The sequence below is a fragment of the Pinus tabuliformis genome, chromosome Q (genome assembly GCF_031772625.1).
Source record: "Pinus tabuliformis cultivar Carrire ecotype Pingquan chromosome Q, CPIR1, whole genome shotgun sequence".
Classification (NCBI taxonomy): Eukaryota; Viridiplantae; Streptophyta; class Pinopsida; order Pinales; family Pinaceae; genus Pinus; species Pinus tabuliformis.
The window spans coordinates 567,462,285-567,482,836 of NC_142296.1; the positions used below are offsets into that span (position 1 = coordinate 567,462,285).

At 38.6% G+C, this 20,552-nt stretch overlaps 1 protein-coding gene across 4 annotated transcripts in view; it reads left to right on the plus strand.

Moving 5' to 3' along the window:
- Nucleotides 1-20,552, plus strand: part of EMB2757 (Transducin/WD40 repeat-like superfamily protein) — a 249,143-nt gene that overhangs the window by 118,520 nt on the left and 110,071 nt on the right. For all 4 annotated transcript variants that reach the window (XM_089384886.1, XM_089384888.1, XM_089384889.1 and 1 more), the window contains exon 9: nucleotides 14,100-14,166. In XM_089384886.1, coding sequence (XP_089241012.1) covers nucleotides 14,100-14,166 — 67 coding nt within the window. The remainder of the gene's footprint in view (nucleotides 1-14,099; nucleotides 14,167-20,552) is intronic.

Below are 20,552 nucleotides of genomic sequence, written 5' to 3' on the forward strand. Positions count from 1 at the left end.
TAACCTAAAGGAAAATAACCATTCTCCTGAGTCTTGTACTGTGACCTGGATAGGGCTGTAGTCCTTGAGTCAAGTACAGTGACCTTTATAGGAGAGTGGGGTTAGAGGCTACCAGGTTGGATAGGAGCGTCCCAACATCTGGCTCTAAAGGGCTTATTATTATTACCGTGCATGGATAAAGGCAGTACCTTAGTAATATAGTACTAGTTGACTGATTTATATGGTACCATTTGTGAACCTAAGTTACTAGGATTTGGATCCAGATTCGGATTTGGATCCAGATTCGGATACGGATCCGCCAATTTTTTGAAAAGCCAGGATCCGGATACGGCAAGTACAAACAATATAAAATATTTTATAATTTTTAAAAATTAAATTTATATAAAAATAAAATAAAAACATATATTAATTTTTAAATATATAGTTTTTATATATAGTACCTATAAAAATATATATTAGATATATTAGATAAATAATATCAGAATTAATATATTATTTATAAATATTAATTAAATTTGTATAAAATAAAAAAATTATAATTTCTGTTTAAAATTTAAATATAAAACTTCTATATAATATTTTTAAAATAATTACTAATTTCAGGTGAAAAAAATAATTATTAATTTAATATATTAAAATTAATGTATCATAATATTGAAACATTAATTACTAGTTATTATATTCAAATTAAATAAACTTACTTTATGAAACTTTTAAAATAAACATATAATTTAATAGTTATTATATTAAAATAAAATGAAGTTACTTTATAGAACGAACTTCATGAAATTTTGAAATAAACATATAATTTAATTAGAATATCCAAACATCCGCATCTTATAATCTTGAAATAAAGTTTATAATATGGTCAACTGCAGGTTTATAACCTTGAAATTAATGAATGTCCTTGTTAATTATTCCCACGGCTTATTTTTCCAATATAGTGTTATTCATCTGCTGACATTTTCTTTTTGGAATTCTGCGTTGAGATATAATTTGAAAATATGTGCTGACGTCAAACCATATTACACACAGATTAATGAACTCCCGCACGGCTGATTTTTCCAATATCGGGTTATTCATCCGCTGACATTTTCTTTCTAGATTCTGCGCTGAGATATAATTTGGAAATATGTGCTGACGTTAAACCATATTATACATAGACAAATGTTGGGTGGGGCGGATCTTCGTGGATCCAGATCCGAATCCGTTTCTGATCCGGGGATCCGCGGATCCAGCCGCTGGGCTTGACGGATCCAGTAACATAGTTGTGAACTTATGAGACACTAATTGATTGTTTTCTCTTGGGGAGATATGCATGAAGAGTACCATGGTGATTTGGTACTGAGTATTGATTCTGGTAATCCATTATTGATGCTGATCTAATCATGGTCCTTTCTTAGAAAACCTTTAAAATTGAATTACATATTGACTATGACAATGAATACCTCCCTAGCTAAGAGGGAGCGTTGAAAATGTAGCGATGGTCAGTCTTCATGAAATATTTTTTTTTCATTGTAACTTGAAAAATAAATTATTATTGCCTTCTAGCATGTTCTTCATGATCAAAATATTTTTTGCAAGCCATATTTTATATGGCATTGAAAGGAGGAAAATTATACTTGTAATTTACAAAGGCTCCACAATTTATGAAGGCTCCTCAAGCGCTTAGACAATCAAGTAGGCTTGCTTACATTGGCACCTATTTGGATCATCTTGATGAATATAAAAAGAGGCTATTTGCTCTCCTTGGTACAAGGATATTCATTCGACTCTGAAGGAGCAATATCTTCTCTCTATCGTCGCTGAAGTCTGCATCATATTGTTATCTCTATTGTATCTATCTGAGCACCTATCCAAAGTCTGACATATAGTAAATTAAAATGTAAATAAAAAAGTAAGTGGAATGTGGGGACCATGCAAAAAAGGAATTCACACCCCTTAGGAGAATTCACACTTGTGGGAAGGAAGAGAGAGAAGGGAGTTCGATTTGTGGAGCCCACATGGAGAGAGGAGAGCAACAAGGATAAATAGAGGTGGAGGGCCTCATTTTGGGACTTTTTCCAAATTCAGAATTGAACATTTGTTTGCTTGAGTTGCTGAGCCAAGTCGACACTGCGCTGTTCAAGACAAGAGATTTCTGGGCGGGAATCTCACCTTCTTCGGTGTACTTCGAGTGCCACCCTTGGGGAGCCTCTTGCTACATCTCAGTGTTGTTCCAGGAGGATTTACAGGTGTATTCAACCATCATTTGGAGCAGACTGGGTGTAGAAAAAGGAGCACGCATCCTTGGGAGAAATAGCTACAGGTTATACTCGTTGCTAAGCTTTGCGAAGGGTGGTTGCATCGGTATTTGTCGAAGTTTTTGGGTGTTTTGCAGGTTTGAAGTGAAGGGAGTTTCGAGGCAGTTTTTTGGTGCTTTTTGGCAGTGTGCAAAGGGTCACTGGCTAGGCCCGCGCATGCTGTAGAACTGTTGGATTTGAGGAGAGATACTTGTCGGGGTTTGGAGGTATTGCCAGAGGAATTTGAAAAGGTGATTTTAGAGGGATTTCCAGAGGGGATTTGGGCTTGAAAGCAACATTCTTCGTTCAACTGTGTGTACACCAGGTAGAGAAAGGAGTGCGCATTTTTGGGGCTTTCTGGACCCGTGGGAAGTAGGCCATTTCCTTGTTGGGTTTTTGTGGGTTTGAGGTGTAGAGGTTGTGGCTAATTTTGCTGATTTTTTTGAGCAGTTTGGAGGGCTGAATCAACAATTTATTCCCAGCAGTTGCAACAATTATTTCTGGTTGGGTGCACTGCTTGCAGTAGAGTCATTTTTAGCACTTGGGTGCCGTTATTTCCACCTGGGTTCTTGCGTTGCTTGCTGTAGCAAGCCCAGGTTCATATATCTCCATATATTTCTACTCCATCTTGGTCTATTAATAAAATGGCTCAGCTTGGCGCAGTTTATGCTGTTTATGCATGGGTTAAAATTTTGTGCTGCATGCTGGTACTTTCTCTTGTTATCATTGTTATTTCTTCTTAGGGATATTACAACTTCCTGGACCAAAACGATATTATCAGGAATGTTTCTTTGTTGCATGAAGCCCCCTTGATTTTCAGAGATGATTGAGGGCAACAAATTTTTTCAGCCTATTGGCAATGACTTTAGTCAAAATTTTGTAGGCTGCATTACACAAAGAGATAGGGCGGAAGTAAGAAAAATTCACTGGATTTGACACCTTGGGAATGAGGGCTAGAAAAGAGGAATTGGCACCCTTTCCCACTTTGTGTTTCACACAAGTGTTGTTCAACATTCTAAGGTATTTTTTGATTAGAGGCCAAAAAGCACGATAGAAGGTGATTTAGAATCCATTGGGGCCTAGAGCCTTGTTAGGGTCAAGGTCCCAAATTACATCTTGAACTTCATCTTCTTCACTTTCCTTTATGAGAGCTTAATTAGAGGATTGAGATATCACTGATGGGATTTCTCTCAAAAAGACTTGGGCCTTTTCCTTGGCGACTTCTTTGTCAGCTTGATATAGGGACCGAAAGTGAGAAAAGGCTTACTTCGTAATATCCTCGAAGGAGGTTAATCTCGGTCTTCCCTCCAGGAAAATTTCTCTAACCTTGTTTCTCAACTCCCTTGCATTGGCTTGTTTATGGAAGAATGTAGTGTTCTGATCCCTTGTGCGCAACCATAAACTTCTTGATTTGAGATGCCAAAGCTCTTCTTCTTCTCGACTTACTGGGAATATTTTCCCTGTCACTTCCTTTTCTTTATTCAAATGCCACCTTTCAATGGGAGCTTCCTCCATCGAACGATGATGCTCTTCCAATTATTTAACCAACTCTTCCCGCTTCACTCTAGGTGGTTGATAGGATTCTTTTAACCAGAGCCTTAAAGCTTTTTTAACATTCTTTAATTTTGATTCCCAGAAAAACCTCGGGGATCCCGAGACTGGACTTTTCCAGGTTTGCGAGATTAGATCCACAACTCCATCCTCTTGAATCCAAGTGAGATTATAGCGAAAAGGAATGGGGTTGAGAGATTTTGTTGCTCTAAATTTAGAGAGATCAGATGGTGGTCAGATTCTCCTTGGGCTCGAATTGCAGAGAAATAGTCTATTCCTTTTAAGATACAACTGTAATGAATTAAGAACCGATCCAAATGAGTTGTGATATGATTATCGTCCGTTCTATGATTGGTCCATGTGTACTTTCTAGATTTCGGAAGGACATTAATCAAATCCCAATCTGCGATCAAATTGTCCATACGATCTCTAAATGAATATTTGACAATGCTTCCTCCTTTGTTTTGATTGGATCTTATGACTATGTTGAAATCCCCCCAATAATGCAATCAGTGTGAAGGTCTTTGTTCCTAATTTCATTGAGGGAATCCCAAAATTCTGATTTCTCTCCATACAGAACTGGAGCATATACATTTACTATGGGGATAATCTTGCTTGTGTCTTTGGATTCCAATAAAGCCAGAATCCAAATTTGATTTTTTAGACTATCTATTAATCTAAAGTGCATACTTGACCAAAAAATGTGCAATCCACCTAACATGCCTCTAGAACTTTGCGCCAATCCATCACAATTATGCCAAAATACACCTGCTGCTTCATAACCTCCTTCTCTTCAGGCTTGGTTTCCTGCAAGAAGAGTATCCAAGGTTTTTCTTGCTTTACTAGATCTTTAACTGCGAGGGATTTTGAGGGACCCTTGAGACCCCGAATATCCAAGATAACAATTTCATTTGGAAGGTGGGACTTGGGAAAGTCCACCCCTTTTTGTTCCTTCATGCCCTTTACCTCTAATTTTTAAGGATTTAGTGATCATCGACAAGTTCCCCAACTTCGTGTTTTGTTTAACTTATTTTTCCCTCACTATAGTTTTAAGCGATCGACGTTTCTTCTTGGTGCTTTCTGTTTCATGGTTGCTACCCTCATCTGCCCAGACTAGGGTTTGAGCCATATTGCGCGTAATAACCCCAACAGCTACAAATCCATCCCCTGCAACACCTTTTGATTGGGGTTTGGGTCGTGCCTCGAGGTTCGTCGCCTGACGCGGCTGCTCAAAGACCACCGACAGAGGATCAACAACATTTGTTTCTCCCTCCTCCACTTCCACGAATTCTTCTTCATCATCCAACGAATCCTTGTGGTGAGATGAATTTGGGCCTTCTTGCCCATCTTCCTCGTGGTTCTAAAGATCCCTAAATCTATCGTTTGATGTAGATGCTCCATTTTTCTGACGGTTATTCTGAGACATTGCTGGAACTTTGACTTTATTCCCACCTCTTCGCTGCGTTTTCCATTGATACAAAGGTGGAGCAGAAGGATTAGGTCCTTTATTGCTAGGAACCTTGGAGCAATCTCTAGCAAAATGGACATATTTGTGGCAATATGACATTTGAAGTGAATGTGCTCATAAACAAGAGTTTGTTGATGGATCCAATCTCCAAGCGTAAGATTGATCTCAATGGGAAAACCCTTCTTCAAATCAACCTCCACACAGATTTGTGCACATGCGAATTGCGATCATTTAGGTTCAGCTTTATCTAAATATTTCCCAACTCCATTCCCAATAACTCTCAAACAATTGTCACTTCAACATGACAGAGGAAGGCGTGGTAGCTTAATCCACACTGGAATCGTTGTTGGTATGTCCTCGTTAGGGTTGAAGTCCAAGCTCCATTTATTTGGATACATCCCCCCGGATCCAAAGAAATACATGTCATTTCTGAAGATTACATCTCGATCTTCTTTGAAATCGAACAAGAATGCAAAGAACCAATTACCAACATGCAAAAAGTGCAATATTCCCCTGTATCTTTGATCTCCAAGTATTATCGATCGAGGATTCCATAGATCTTGGAGATGGCCACATCCTCGTGAATTTCCCGATCAATGTACTCTCAAAATACGCGAGCGAGGTTCTTCGAGCCCTAATGGGGAGGACAATGTTGCGGATCTCCTCGTTCCTCTTGACGAATTTGGACGATAGTTCAAAGGGCCGCGTTCTTTTCGAAAGGGAGGCTACTAGGGCTTGGAAAGCAGTAGCCTCTTCATCATGTGATTGGGAAGAGGGGGGCGAAGGGGAAGGAATCCCATCTGCTGATGCCATCATGAGGATCTCAGGCTAGGGTTTTTGCAGTTAGCAAAGGCACCACACTGTAGAGCAATATCTCTCCTCTCTTTGGTATTCTAAACATTATTAACTATTAATTATTAATTATTTATATTCATAACATAATTCCTCATTCTGACGCTGAATAGAAAGCCCAACATTTGTTGGTTTTCCCCTCACTAGGGTTTCCAAGGTAAAAGTTGTGTTATTAATTTTATGTCTGTGGTTTCGTGTATTTGCTTTTGTTATGCGTGCTAGTAAATGAACCCATAGTATTTGTTGTTAAGAAATCAGATTAGAAAGCATTTAAATTTCTGTTATGTGTTTATTTTATTGAACTATAATTTTGTAGCTGAGTTCATAGGAAATTAACATGGTATCAAAGTTGTAGCCTCTGAACACGAAACCAAGTGATTTGACACAAGGTACCAAGTCAAGCAATCATAGTTCAACGAACAAGTTTCTAGGGTTTTTTTTTCCATGGCCACTAGTGTTCTGTACGAAGATAGACTAGAAGGCTCCTCGAACTATCTTCAGTGGAGAATTTGAATCACAACAGTTCTCAAGGAGAACAAGTTGTGGAACTTTGCAGTACAATAGTTGCTCCGCTTAGTTAAAGAGGCCAAGGCATAGATGATTATTCTGATGGGGTCCAAGATCACTTGATACCCTATTTTTCGGAGAAAGACATTGCTAAGAAGATGTGGGGCGTGCTCACCAAGCTATACCAGAGCAGCTGTCAGAGCCGTAGGATGGTGCTGAGGTACAAGCTTCACAACATCAGAATGTCCAAGGGTGAGGGTGTAGCTACCTACTTGACCAGGATAACACTGTTGAGGGACGGAATTGTGGTTGTTGGGGATACAATCCTATAACCTAAGCTAGTTTGTATAGCCTTAAATGGCGCAGTGGGAGGTGTTCGTCACATGTATTATTGGCCGAGAACACCTATCCTTTTGGAAAAGAATGTGGGACGATTTCATTCAGGAGGAAATTCGAGAGGGAGCTCAACGTGGTTACCAAAAGAAGAGGTTCAAAGGGGAGGAGAATCTTGCCTTAGCAAGCAAGGTAAGTCCAAGGTCAAGAAGGGGCCAAGCGATGGGTCATCTTCTTCAAAGGATGAGAAGAACAAGGACCTAAGTAAGATCAAGTGTTTTGCATGCCATCAACCATGACACTTTTCCAACTAGTATTCAACAAGAAGAAGGGAAAATAAAAGAAGCAGGTTGCTGCTACTGTAGAAGTAGACGAATTTGCAACAAAATTTGAAAATGAGTTTTCACTCATTGCTTGTCTCTAAAGCTCAGTTACCACCAGAGTGTGGTACATTAATAACGGGGCTTCTTACCATATGACGGGTGTTAAGGAGTACTTTGCCAGTCTAAAGGAGGACATGGATTTCTACATAGAAGTTGGGAACAATGCCATGTACCAAGCAACTGGTGTTGGTATGGTGAAGTTTCAGAGGGAGTTCGACAAACCATTGTTGGTGGAGGACATGCTATATGTTCTTGGCATGACCTGATTTTAGTTGCTGCCTTAGAGGACAAGGGTTACATCGTGACCTTTGAGGAGGGCAAAGTATACATTCAACCCAAGAACTCCAAAAAAACCAAGGTAATGGGACTCAGGAAGGTCAACTTGTTTAGATCGCTGTTTGAGCCAGCACATCCACTAGTTAGTTGCAGTAAGGGGTTGGGGGAGCTGTGGCATAGAAGGATGGCTCATCTTCATCATGGAGTGCTTAATGTGCTTAGGGAGATTGTGATAGAGCTGCCAGAATTGAAGGTCAAGCAACATGAGGTGTGCAAGGGCTGCACATTGGGAAATTACACTAAGACCAACTTTTTGAGCAACAATACTAGGGCCAAAAGCATTCTGAACTTGATACACTCGGATGTGTGTCAGTAGTATCCTTAGGTGGGTACCATCATTATGAGACCTTCATAGACAACCTCTCCAGGAAGACCTTGATCTATTTCATGAAGAACAAAGACGAGGTTTTCAGCTAGTTCAAGGAGTTGAAAGCTCTTGTTGAGAACCAAATTGGAAGGAAGATCAAGACATTGAGGTTTGACAATGGAGGGGAGTACAATTCAAATGCCTTCAACAACTTTTATGCGCAGTAGGGCATCAAGAAGGAGCTAACAACTCCATACAACCCTCAACAGAATGGGATTGCGGAGCAGAAAAATAACGCTATTGTCGGAGCGGCCAAGGCTATGCTTCATGACTAGGAGCTGCTTATGTTTCTATGGGAAGATGTTTGCAATGCTATTGTATATTTGCATAATAGAAGCCCACACAAAGTGTTAGGCAGATTGATACTTGAGGAGGTGTTTACATGAAAGAAACTAGACCTAGGGCACATTCACATCTTTGGATGCTTTGTGTATTGCCATGTTCCTTTAGAGAAGAGAACAAACCTTGAACCTACTATAGAGAAGGGGATCCTTGTGGGGTATAACGAGACCTCAAAAGCCTACAAAGTGTACATTCCTGCTCATAGGAAGACAATGATACATAAGGATGTGAGATTTGAAGAGGAGAGGGCTCTTTGAAAGTCTTGCAACACAGATCCATCTGCTATTGAGGTTCAAGAGCAGCAGGCACCCAAGGTTGAGACTATGCAAACCCCTTAAGAGTATTGTCATGTAGAGTGGAGAGCAAAGCGATTAAGCCAAGTAGGAAGAACAAGATGAAGGGTAGAAGGATCTTCACACCCAAACCTAGACTCCCATCACAGGGAGGAAGAGGACTAAGTGGGCAAAGCAAACACTGAGAGAGGCCAAAGAGTATGTGGGTACTCCTAAATGTTCAGTTAGAAAGAACAAGGCTCCTTAGCGCTATTTTGGTTATACGACGTTAATGAGTGAGGTGATTGAGGTCGAACTTGCTAGTTTTTAGGAGGCATCCGAGCATTAGGCGTGAATGGATGCCATGGTGGAAGAGTATTGTTCCATCATGAAGAACAATGTTTGGGAGGTGGTGCCACAACCAAAGGACAAGTCAATGGTTGGCCCTAGGTGGGTGTACAAAATCAAGCATGCTGTAGATGGCAGTGTGGTGAAGTTCAAAGCCTGTTTTGTGGATAAGGGGTTTTCACAGAAGGAATCGTCTATGACGAGGCCTCCACCCCTGTAGCTAGGTGCTCATCCATCAGGGCTATTATCTTTATAGCAACATATATGGGTTGGAGAATTCACCAGATGGATGTGAAGACAACCTTCCTCAATGGTGTTGTTGAGGAAGAAATCTACATTGAGCAGCTAGAGGGTTTTGAGGTGCATGGGAGGGATTCCCACATGTGCAGATTGAGGAGAGCATTGTATGGGCTCAAGCAAGCTCCCAGGGCATGGTATGCTAGGATTGACAATTACTTGCAAAGTGTGGGCTTCACCAAGAGTGAGGCAAACTTGAACTTGTAGTACATTCAAGTGAAGGGAGAACCTCTGATATTGATGTTATATGTTGATGACTTGTTTCTCACAAGATCTGAGAAGCTCATAGCAGACTGTAAAAGGGACCTAGCAATAGAGTTCAAGATGAAGGATTTGGGTTTGATGCACTATTTTATGGGTTTGGAGGTGTGGCAAAAAGAGGGAGAGATCTTCCTTGTGCAGGGGAAGTACACAATTGATATCCTAATGTGATTCATGATGCAGGACTGCAGGCCCATGTCCACGCCACTAGTAACCAACTGGAAGAAGATTGATACTTCTAGATCAGAGGCAGTGGACCCTACTTTGTACAAACAATTGATTGGCTCTCTCATGTATCTGGTCAAAACTGGGTTGGATATCCGTTTTGAAGTGAACACACTCAGTTAGTTTATGGTGGAGCCTAAGCGAGTTCACTGGGTAGTTGCGAAACATGTGTTGAGATATTTTCGAGGCTCAATCGAGTATAAGCTGAAGTACATTCAGCAGGATGAAGTTGGAGGGGTATACTAATGTAGATTGGGCAGGAAATGCTACTGACAAAAAGAGAACTTCCGAGTGCAGTTTCAGTCTAGGATCAGGAGAAGTGTCTCGGTTTAGCAAGAAACAAAAGTCAGTGGCATTGAGTTCTGTTGAGGCCGAGTACATGGCTACCAGTTTGGCAACCTGTGAGGCCTTTTGGCTTTGGAAGCTTCTCGTGGGGATTTTTGATCAAGAGTTGGAGCCGACTGTCATTCACTGTGACAATTAGAGTTGCATCAAGCTCTCCGAGAATTCGATGTTTCATGACAAGTTGGAAGCACATTCAGATGAGGAACCACTTCATCATAGATTGTGTAGAAGGGGATAGTGAAGTTGCAATGCATACCTATAGATGAGTTGGTAGCATACATTTTGACCAAGGCCTTGATGGAGGGCGAGTATGTATTCTTCAGTGATAAGTTGGGTGTTATGCAAACTAGCTTGCTTACTAAGAGGGAGTGTTAAATTTGTAGCTTGGAAGGTGATTATGCATAGTTTGGTGCCATGACATTCAACCAACCACCTGAAATTCACTCCTACAACATTAATAATTTGACTCTCTAGCCACCTTTTTGGTAAAGGGTAAAAAGGTCAACGACAGATTAAGTCGTGGTCCTTGATCTCAAAAGATGAGATGCAATCTTAGCCATCCATCTTTTTGGAGAATTAGGTCAACCATTATTTGAAGGGGGATCAAGCCATTGAGGAGACAATTCAAGTGGCACGTATGGGCATTCAGCTGGAGCACAGGGCTTGAAGAGGATAACCAAAGAAGAGCATCTTATGGGGCAACAAAGTGGCATGGAATCACAGGCCGCACATCACCATACTTGCTAGGATGATTAGGTTGCATTTATGGGTCGTACAACGCATTTTTGGGTTAGGCTGTACACAAATTTTGCTGGACTGTAGTTGTTGTAGATTGCTGATGTATTTCCTCCTTGTAATTCCTCATTCTAAAGCTGAATAGGAAGCCCAACATTTGTTGGATTTCCCCTCACTAAGGCTTCCAGGGTAAAAGTGTTATTAATTTTGTGTGTGTGGTTTTGTGTATTAGCTTCTGCTATGCATGCTAGTAAATGAACCCAAAGTATTCAATGTTATGAAATCAGATTAGAAAGCATTTAAACTTTTGTTCCATGTTTATTTCATTGTACAATAAATTTGTAGTCGGGTTTATAGGAAATTAACATTAACCTGGAATTAGGGGAGGGATAATGAGGGGGGTAGAGCTCAGGCTAAGATTTTGTCTACTCACTTTCATTTATTCCTATCAATCTTTTGCATTTTATCATTATGGCACATGCTTTTTCCTTTCGTTTTGCTGCATCAACCTCTTAGGGCAAAGTTTCCAAGCCCTTACTCAAGGATGAAGAAAACAGGGAACCAGTACTAGTGATTGATAGTAATCAAATTGAAGATACGATTGTGGATATTAGGGAGAGATGGAGGATGTTAAGTATGGATCACCATACAAATTAGAGCCTCCTATTTTTGCCCCTCCTAGACAGTGGAAGGTCACACTATACTAGGGACAAGTGATAACCACCAATGTGAAGCATGGGAACGAAAATACAACCAAAAATAGTCAGTCGTCCAATTCAACTTGTGATCCATACTAGAATGACCCTAAACATTAAATGAAAGCACTTGGTTACAAAAATGGTTAATGTACCTTGTATTTGATGACCCACCTTCATCGAATGAGTAGGCTAGATGTGACGAAGCACTCATCAGAGCATGGATGGGAGGCATCTAAGACTAGCTATTTATGGATCGTCGTAGGGCTAATAGCTGGCAAGCTGAAACAGTAGGAGAAAATATTTCTCCTAGGGTTTACCCACTTGGGTGGGTAACAATCTCAAATTTGATTGTTCCCTAAATGGGGATTGGATAAACTTCAGTTTCACAATCTATAAGCCTACTTGATGATTCAATCTACTCTAAGAAAGGCTTACAAGATCCTTTTTTTTGAAGTTCACATGGAAGAGAAAGTCCTAAAATGGTGGTAGATACACATTCATCATGTCACAACCACCAACCAACCTTGGATTGACACTTGGGATGATTTCAAGATTGTTGTTGTACATGTTAGTGTAAAAGGATGCATTGCTAGCACATTTTGTCTCCAATTTAGCCAAAATCTTATATAGATAATGCAATAGTTCGTCCAAGACTTAAACAAAGTCTCCATCAAACTAGAGGTAAGGGATCTGGAATGTACCCTTCATGTTAATTTCATTTTTGTTATCTTCTTAACATTAGAATAGAGTTGGAGCTCCTCTTAGTCTCTTCATTCATTCATGCCTTTCAATTAGCTTCCAAGATTGAAACTAAGTTACCTCAACCTACTCATCCTAAAAACCAGTGGTCACAACCCTTGTAGACAAATATCTTTTCTCGTTGTGGCCTCGCAATCACCAATAGTTCCACTCTAGATATAATCAATTTTGATTACACGGGGAAGTGAAAATATTTGTCCTAGCGTAGGTGGTATGGACATTTTGATGATGACGTCATGCATAGAAAGCTAGAAAGAACGAGCCTCTCCTTATTGAACTATGATAGGTCACCAAAGAACTGGATTCTTGGGAACAACCAAAAGAACTTGAATTTTGTAATCCCATCTTATCCAACCCTTCATTGGTTCTCATGGTTAAGCATTATATTGGTCTTTAGTGGGAAGCTCTCTTCACTTACTCTTTCCAGGTTGGGCAAACATGTAAACAATTGGTCATGGACAATGGTTGGGAAAATAACTTGGTTTCTAAACAGTTAGTTGACTCACTATAGCAACATACGACGCTTCAACGATAGCTATATGATCTTGGATGGGTCAATGAAGTAGGTTCATCCACACCTATCACATGTTGATATTTTTTGTCACTTTTTCCATTGGATCTTTCTTTGATTATTGAACGTAATGTTAAACCTTTGGATTGTTGTGACATGCTTCTTGGTGAACCCTACCAATTTGACACAAGGGCCTACTTTGGTGGGTTTTGCAACTACCTACAAGCTCCAGAAGGACTATAAAATCTACCAACCAACTCTCATCTAGGGTAGACAAACACTGTCAAGCAATTCAATCTCTATAAATTCAGAACCCTTTGTATTTCTTTGGTGCTCATATCTCCCACCTTGCAACACTGTCATCCACAAGTTTCCCATTTCCGCTTGGAGGTGCCCTCTAAGAGACAAGTTCACCATCCAATCCTCATCGAGCTTTGGCCAATACTTCCCTCACCTTAGCTTTGAAGCAAGTGTCACTAGTAGTACATCCTTCCTAGGGCCCCTTTGTGGATGGTTTACCTTATTGCAAATATTCGTAAATTATATATGAACGTCAACATCCCATGGTGATCATGGTTCTTGAGAAGGAAGAACATTTCTTCTTCAAGCCAAGCGCTAGTAGTTGCACTGGGTCACATTTCAATATAGGTTCACTTGCTGATATTCCATATGGATAGGTCAACCGACACATCACTTTTACAAACTATGACATCTTGAGTAAAAAATCTTGTATCATCAATAGAAATTGGGGATGATTTCCTTTCAACGAGGAATTCTTGAGACTTCTTCCCTAATGTCCTCATGAACTTAGTTCAACTATGTATTATAATTGAAATCTACAATTTTTAGTCTATTTTTTTGTATTTTTTCTTATCTCATTGTAAATAATTCATAGGTGGCTTGATTAAACTTGATTGCTCACCTTGGAGACTTGTTTGAAGATGACCGCACTCCACCAATTTCGCACTTCTATAGATATAGAATAGAATACAATACAAAGTGTAGGTATGTATACATTATAGGAATCTTCTCTCTACTTTCATGCTTGTTCTCTTGGGCTTTTGTTTTTTCTATCCTTATATGTGAGTATTTGTATTGTTGTTTTGTGCTCATATGACTTAATAATAGGCATGCAAATCGTTAGGCCATTTGTTTTGATAATGTCTTGCCATTGTTCTGATGAAATATTTCCAATGATTATTCTTAATTCATATGACCTTGTTGCAGGGATGTGCATGACTATTCAGACATTCTTTTCTCCCAAGTCACAAGGATTCTTAAATGTTTTAGTAGGGTTAGTGCTTGCAAATTTTTCCTAATTTTTCTCTTCAAACGATAGTGTTTTATAGATTCAAAGGTGGTTGAACATTTGTTTAATTACTGGTTTTCTTATATATGGATTTGAATTTTAACTTTTAAGCAAACTGGAAGTCTGAAAACTATGTATCTTGAACTTATTTGTCAAAGGGCATTTGGATAAAAGGCATTACGATAAGTGGGTACTTGTATAATTATAACCTTGTCAATACGTGGATTCCAATTGTACATTAGTTTATTTCTTCTAACTGTCGAACATTCAGTTTTATTGAACTCACCTTTTAAGCAGGAATATTAGGATGAGAAAGGTTTTCAAAATGCATATGACTTTAGAAATGAGAATGTGAAACGTTTTTGGGAATTGGGAAATACTAGTATTTATTAAAATCCAAAAAATAAGTAAATTGTTCACATGAACTCAAACACTAGCAATTATTTCTAATATGAGCTCTGTAGTGTTTTGTTTTCCATATTCTTATTTTTGCATTTTTCATTTTGTGTTCAAATTTTCTGTAAGTTTATTTAGGGGCTCTTCAGTGAGTATTGAGCTATTGTTTTGAATAGAGAAATATGGATTAACATCTTGGTAAAGAAAGTAAAATGTTTAAGCATGGAGTGATGTTTCAAGCTGATTTCAAGGCCATTTTGAATCAAATAATCATTCAACAAGGAAGTGCTACATGGCGTATTCTTCCATTTTTGTAGTAGTACAAGGTGTTGACGAGGATTGTTTATGGAAGAGGACACAACTTTAATGTTATGCTATTGCGTTAAATACATTTTGAATAGGTTCTCATGTATATAATGGAAGTACCAAGCTAACATTGAAATGACAAAGCAATTGGAAGGACTATTATAAAGGATTTATGGTTGGTATTGCTTCTTGGATTCTAAATTGCCTAAAAGGTAACATTAAGAGCTCGATCTATGTATTTAAGCAACTAGGATTAAATGTAAATCTAAGGTGTTACAATGTTGGTTTCAATGTAGAAGAGGAAAATCAAGATGCACTTAATGCATACTTTGTGAATTTTGTTGGGAGTGTTATTAATGGTATTTCACAAGAAAAGAGAGGAGGTTGAAAGAGCAAGACAATGTCTTGCCTTCTATAAGGAAACAATCTTAATGTAGACAAAAATAGAGCGTAGTGTGTCTCACTTAAGGTGTTCCAATCAACCATGCAATGAGGTCAACCTGAGAAAATAATGAGGTGGACAACCAAGGAAGCATCCATTAGTATCAACCTTGGATAAACACCCTATATTCTCTTGCTTCTTTAGCATTTTCATCATTATCCTTCCCACTTAAATTTGAAAAAATATATATTTTAAAGATTCAAAACCATCAGAGACAAAATATGTAAAGTCTACCCATGTATATACAATGCAAGGTTGAATATATAAAAATGTCACTGAGTGTAGGTCATATCAATAACAAATACATATTCATTGAGGCTCTAAATAGCCTAAAGAGTCCAAAAAACATGCTACAAGCTAGTGGTCTACTACATAGTACATAGTACAACATTACATATCATTAATCAACATGATCAATCATAAAGCTCACCGCCATAGTACATAGTACAACATTGCATATCATTAATCAACATGATCAATCGTAAGACTCATCGCCATTGGTAGAAACAGGATCCTCAACGGGGGCTACAGAACTACACTTTGGCTCAGAGTCTTCAGACTCCTTCGACTTCTCAGGGACTTCTACAACTACAATATCAATACTGATAGAAGCATGACTTGGCTGAGCTACATGGTTAGTTCTTGCATGTGCCATGGATGGTGCTACATTGTCACTTACCCTAAATCCTAGATGATCTGAATCCAAACCAATCCTCCCTAACTCCAACTCATCAATATCATATTTCAGCTCACACTTTGCTGGGTGAGACTCGTCTACCCATTATGAGGTTGGAGCAATATCATCCAAATGCTCATAAGTGTTCAATAAGAGAGGTGTCAGGCAAATTGGGGTGGGTGGATGGGTCTCTTTATAGCCTTTTGGTAGGTTTTAGGAATTAGGTTTTTAAATAAAAAAATCTGAATTTTTGTTGTTGAGTGTACTGTAGTGGGGTCTAGTAGCTACTTGGTTGAGTAGGTCCTTTTTAGTACTTAAACAATCCTCTGAATTGAGCAATTGGTGAAGTTGGTATTGTTGCTAGTTAACTTGGTAGAGTTAACTTAGACCGATTTTTAAGACATTGTCTATTGCACATTATTGAGGCTTATTGCATTATTAAGTGAGGTGATTTAGAAGAAATATTTGATGCTGCCATTGTGATACATTATTATGTTGTTTTTAGGTATCACTCTTGTTAACGGTAAGTTCTGCTTATGCAAAACTAGTGTTAAGGACTAAGCATATTCATGAGGATACACTTTGGTTCCATGATTTGATATGAGGGAAGTTTTAGGGGCATAGTTATCTATGAATCATATCATGACAACACTACATTGGGTTCAATTTTGTAAGAGGTCATCTTTTAGTTTGAGCAACTTTCTATTTTTTTGAAAGATTCTATTTGTAAATAGAGTCGATCGAATCTAAAGATAAATAGACCTTAACAAACTCAATCAAACTTAAAAAATGCAAGTGCTACTATTGAGGAAATTTTATCAATCAAGAAGGTGACACAAGTATATGACAAAGAGTTATATGCTCAATTTAAAGTGAATCATGAGTATACTAAAGTCGATCAATAAGGGAGCAAGTTACAAGGACACCTTATCATCATCCTAATTATAAGAATTGTTACAAGATCAATAAGGAAGCAAGTTATAAGAACACCTTATCATCAATCCTAATTACAAGAGTTGTTGCAGTGATCAATCAACTTACAAACATGGACATTTCTCTTACCAAAGATGACACTATATTTACATCTCAAAGAATAAGATTTTCAATACAATGTGGAGATGCCATCTAAGGAGTTCAATTTGAGAGTTCTATCACTAGACGGTCCTAGAAAAAATCAATCTAGGTTGGAGTGATCCTTTTGCAATGTGTCAATATTATGGACAACTTCGAAGATATTTTCCTCTCATTTTTTCAACTGTTTGAAGGTCAAAGCATCTCGAGGAGGAGTGACATTTAATGCACTTTCATTAAAAAAATTATAGTATATTAATTTAGTGTAGGGTATCTATTAGTAAAATAAAAATGTCTCCTAGGTAGTATATAAGGATTTGTCTCGAATAACTATCTATCCTCTTATATCACTCACATTTATGAAATTTTTTTGTCCTCTAGACGTCACATTGTAGGTTCTCATCCCTCTTATTTATGGATTCCTAGTTTTTGAATCTTTTGATTCATTAAAGGGTTTGACCTAGTCCAATACGATTCTCATGGGCTACCCACTCTCTCCTGCATCAATCTATCGATTGTTGGCACATTCCATGATAGTGGATTCCTTGAACTAGATTTTACATGAATTTAAGCATATTTTCAACACTAGTTGGCTCCAACCTATATAGGCTACCCCCCAGGATTGGGTCCCTCACATAGGGTATTTTGTAGCAACATGGAAACATGAGCATGAGAGTTAAGCTTCCCCTACTTTCATAGGGAAGCTCAAGCCTTATAGGTCAATGTTATGAATTTAAATTCATAAAAATTATTAAAATATTATCTAAATAAATAAATGATTAATTATAATCAATTAATTAGTTAAATTAAGAGACATTAGTCCTAAGGGACATGTCTCTCTGATTAGGCATGGCCAGTCAACTCCTATTAAAGGAGCACCGCCTCAGCCTTGTATTCATCATTCAAATTTTATCAATTAATAATATATATTACATTCAGGAATCTGTGTATATTGTTAACATGCAATCAACAATTTAGAAATTTATATTTCTAACAGTGGTATCAGAGCCAGAATTCGTCTGGTGACATTGACGACGTCCTGCTGGCTGTCAGGCCCTACGGGCCTCCCATCCTCGACCTGCTTTGCGGTTTTGCTGTTGCAAGCATTGTTGGAATAGTCAGGGTTCCTTGTGCTCAGCGGCGTGGAAATCGTTGCGTCTGCGGGTTAAGGAGTGGAACGACCTTCACTGTGGGTCAATAAATTCCCGGTGACCGTAACTGTGTCTGGGCATGTGCTCAGTGGCGTAGAACACCACACTCACTGTGTCATTCGCAGGTTCTGACCAGTCTTACGCCGCCGTCCGTCGTCGATCGCTTCGTTTGTGGTGCAGTCGTGGCCCTGTTATCGACGGTCAACAGTCGTGACCCGAGACCCTGTCAGCATCCTAACTCGTTATCAGTCGAATGTTATGTTACAGTCATAACATATAATTTAATTATATATATATATAACTTATAATTATATAACATATATATAATTTATAATTAAAAAAAAGAAATGATAATATAATTATTATTTAAATTTTTTTAATTATTAATATTAAAAAAATTGTGTCCGGTAGGAAAAAACGAAAGAAAATGGCAAGCAACAATAATGACAATATGAAAAAAATTCAAGAGGACATCATCAAGTTAAATAAACACTTGGATAACGTCAAGAAGTAAATTAGTAAGCAGGACCAAATGGCCAATGATATCTCTTACTTAAAAAACTTGATGAGCCAGCGTTTCAGAGGGACTGATCCACCTTCAGCTACACAGTCCCAAGACTCCGGAAGGTGAGACTTCTCCAGAGCATGAGTTCCTGAGGCATGAGAAGTAGCGAATACCACAAATTCACTTCGAAGGAAGCCAATATTATACTAAACTTCCGAAAGGAACCATCTTAAAATAAAAAAATGAATCATCTAAGTATGATGGTAAGAACTATAAGGGCGTCGTCGTATGGGTAAATAAGATGGACGCAATTTTTTTAGCAAACTCTCCACTCAGCGAGCAAGAAAGAGTCATGACTGCATCCAACTACTTAGAAGTAGAAGCGTACAATTGGCTTTTGTGGTGGTCATCTAAATGTACGGGTTGCTCGTTCAATTGGAAAAACTTTAAAAATGCCCTACTAAAAAGGTTTTATGATGAGGAGGAGGATGATGTCCACGAGAGATTCGTTCACCTGAAGCAAATAGGATCAGTGAGTGAATACACTCACGAATGGGAAGTATTAGCAGTAAGGCAGAGAGGGTTCTCAAATGAGGAGCTGTTAAAAATGTATTGTTGTGGCCTTAAAGACTACATTCACGAAGAATTAAAATTGCATAAACCCCAAACCATTGAGGAGGCCAGACGCGTAGCCATAATTATTGAGTGGAAATATAAATTCCACAAGGCACCATATGCCCGTAACGAGAGAACTAACAACTATTTCAAGGGAAAGGCAGGTAAACCATCGTCAGAGAACACTAGCAAGCACATTCCACCACTAATGTGAAATGAAGGAAAACAACAAACTAGTGTCAAAAGGAAAAAGAATGGCAAATGCTAGAAGTGCTAAGACAAGTATTACATAGGGCACAAATGCGCAACGCGAAAATTGTACAACTGCGAAGCCGAATGAGAAGAAGAATCTTCAGAAGACAACTCTAACGAAGAGGGAAATGAAGAAAATGCAAACCCTAGTCCAGAATCAGAAGAAGATATGCCACAAATTTCTTTAGCGGCCATCACAGGGATAGCTCAACTACAGACACTGAAGCTTAAATGTCACATCAAGAAGCAAAACGTTATTGTTCTAGTAGACTCGGGAAGTACACACAACTTCATAGATGTCAATGTTGCAAAAAGACTGAACATTTTTGCTTACCCAGTAGCAAATTTACAAGGTATGGTAGCAGATGGGAAACATATAGATGGAGCAGGAAAGTGCCATAAGGTTAAGTTATAATTAAGCAAATACACAATGGAGTCTAGTTTTTATACAGTTCCCCTAAGAGGAGTAGATGTCGTTTTAGGGGTACAATGGTTACGAACACTAGGCACGTATTCAACGAATCACATAAAGCAGTTCATTAAATTCAAGTGGGATGGAAGGAAATATAAGTTGTTTGGGTTTCAAGCACCACCAACTCAAGTCATCTCCGCTCAGCAGATGAAGAAACTTATTGGCAAGGGGGCACCAACATTTGTGGCACAATGTCAGCAATTGGAGTTATTAACGGTAGAAGGGACCTGCCAGCCATTAGAAATATCATCCTTAATTCAGAAATATGAGAAGGTTTTTCAAGATCTATCAATGAAGTTACCCCCTGAAAGGCAAATTGAACACATTATCGAAGTCAAACCAGACTGAACACCAATAAATGTTAAGCCATATTGTTAACCCCATCACCACAAGACAGAAATAGAATGCTTAATACAAGACCTACTGAAGCATAGAATCATCACGAAAAGTAGAAGTCCATACGCTGCAACTGTAGTATTGGTCAG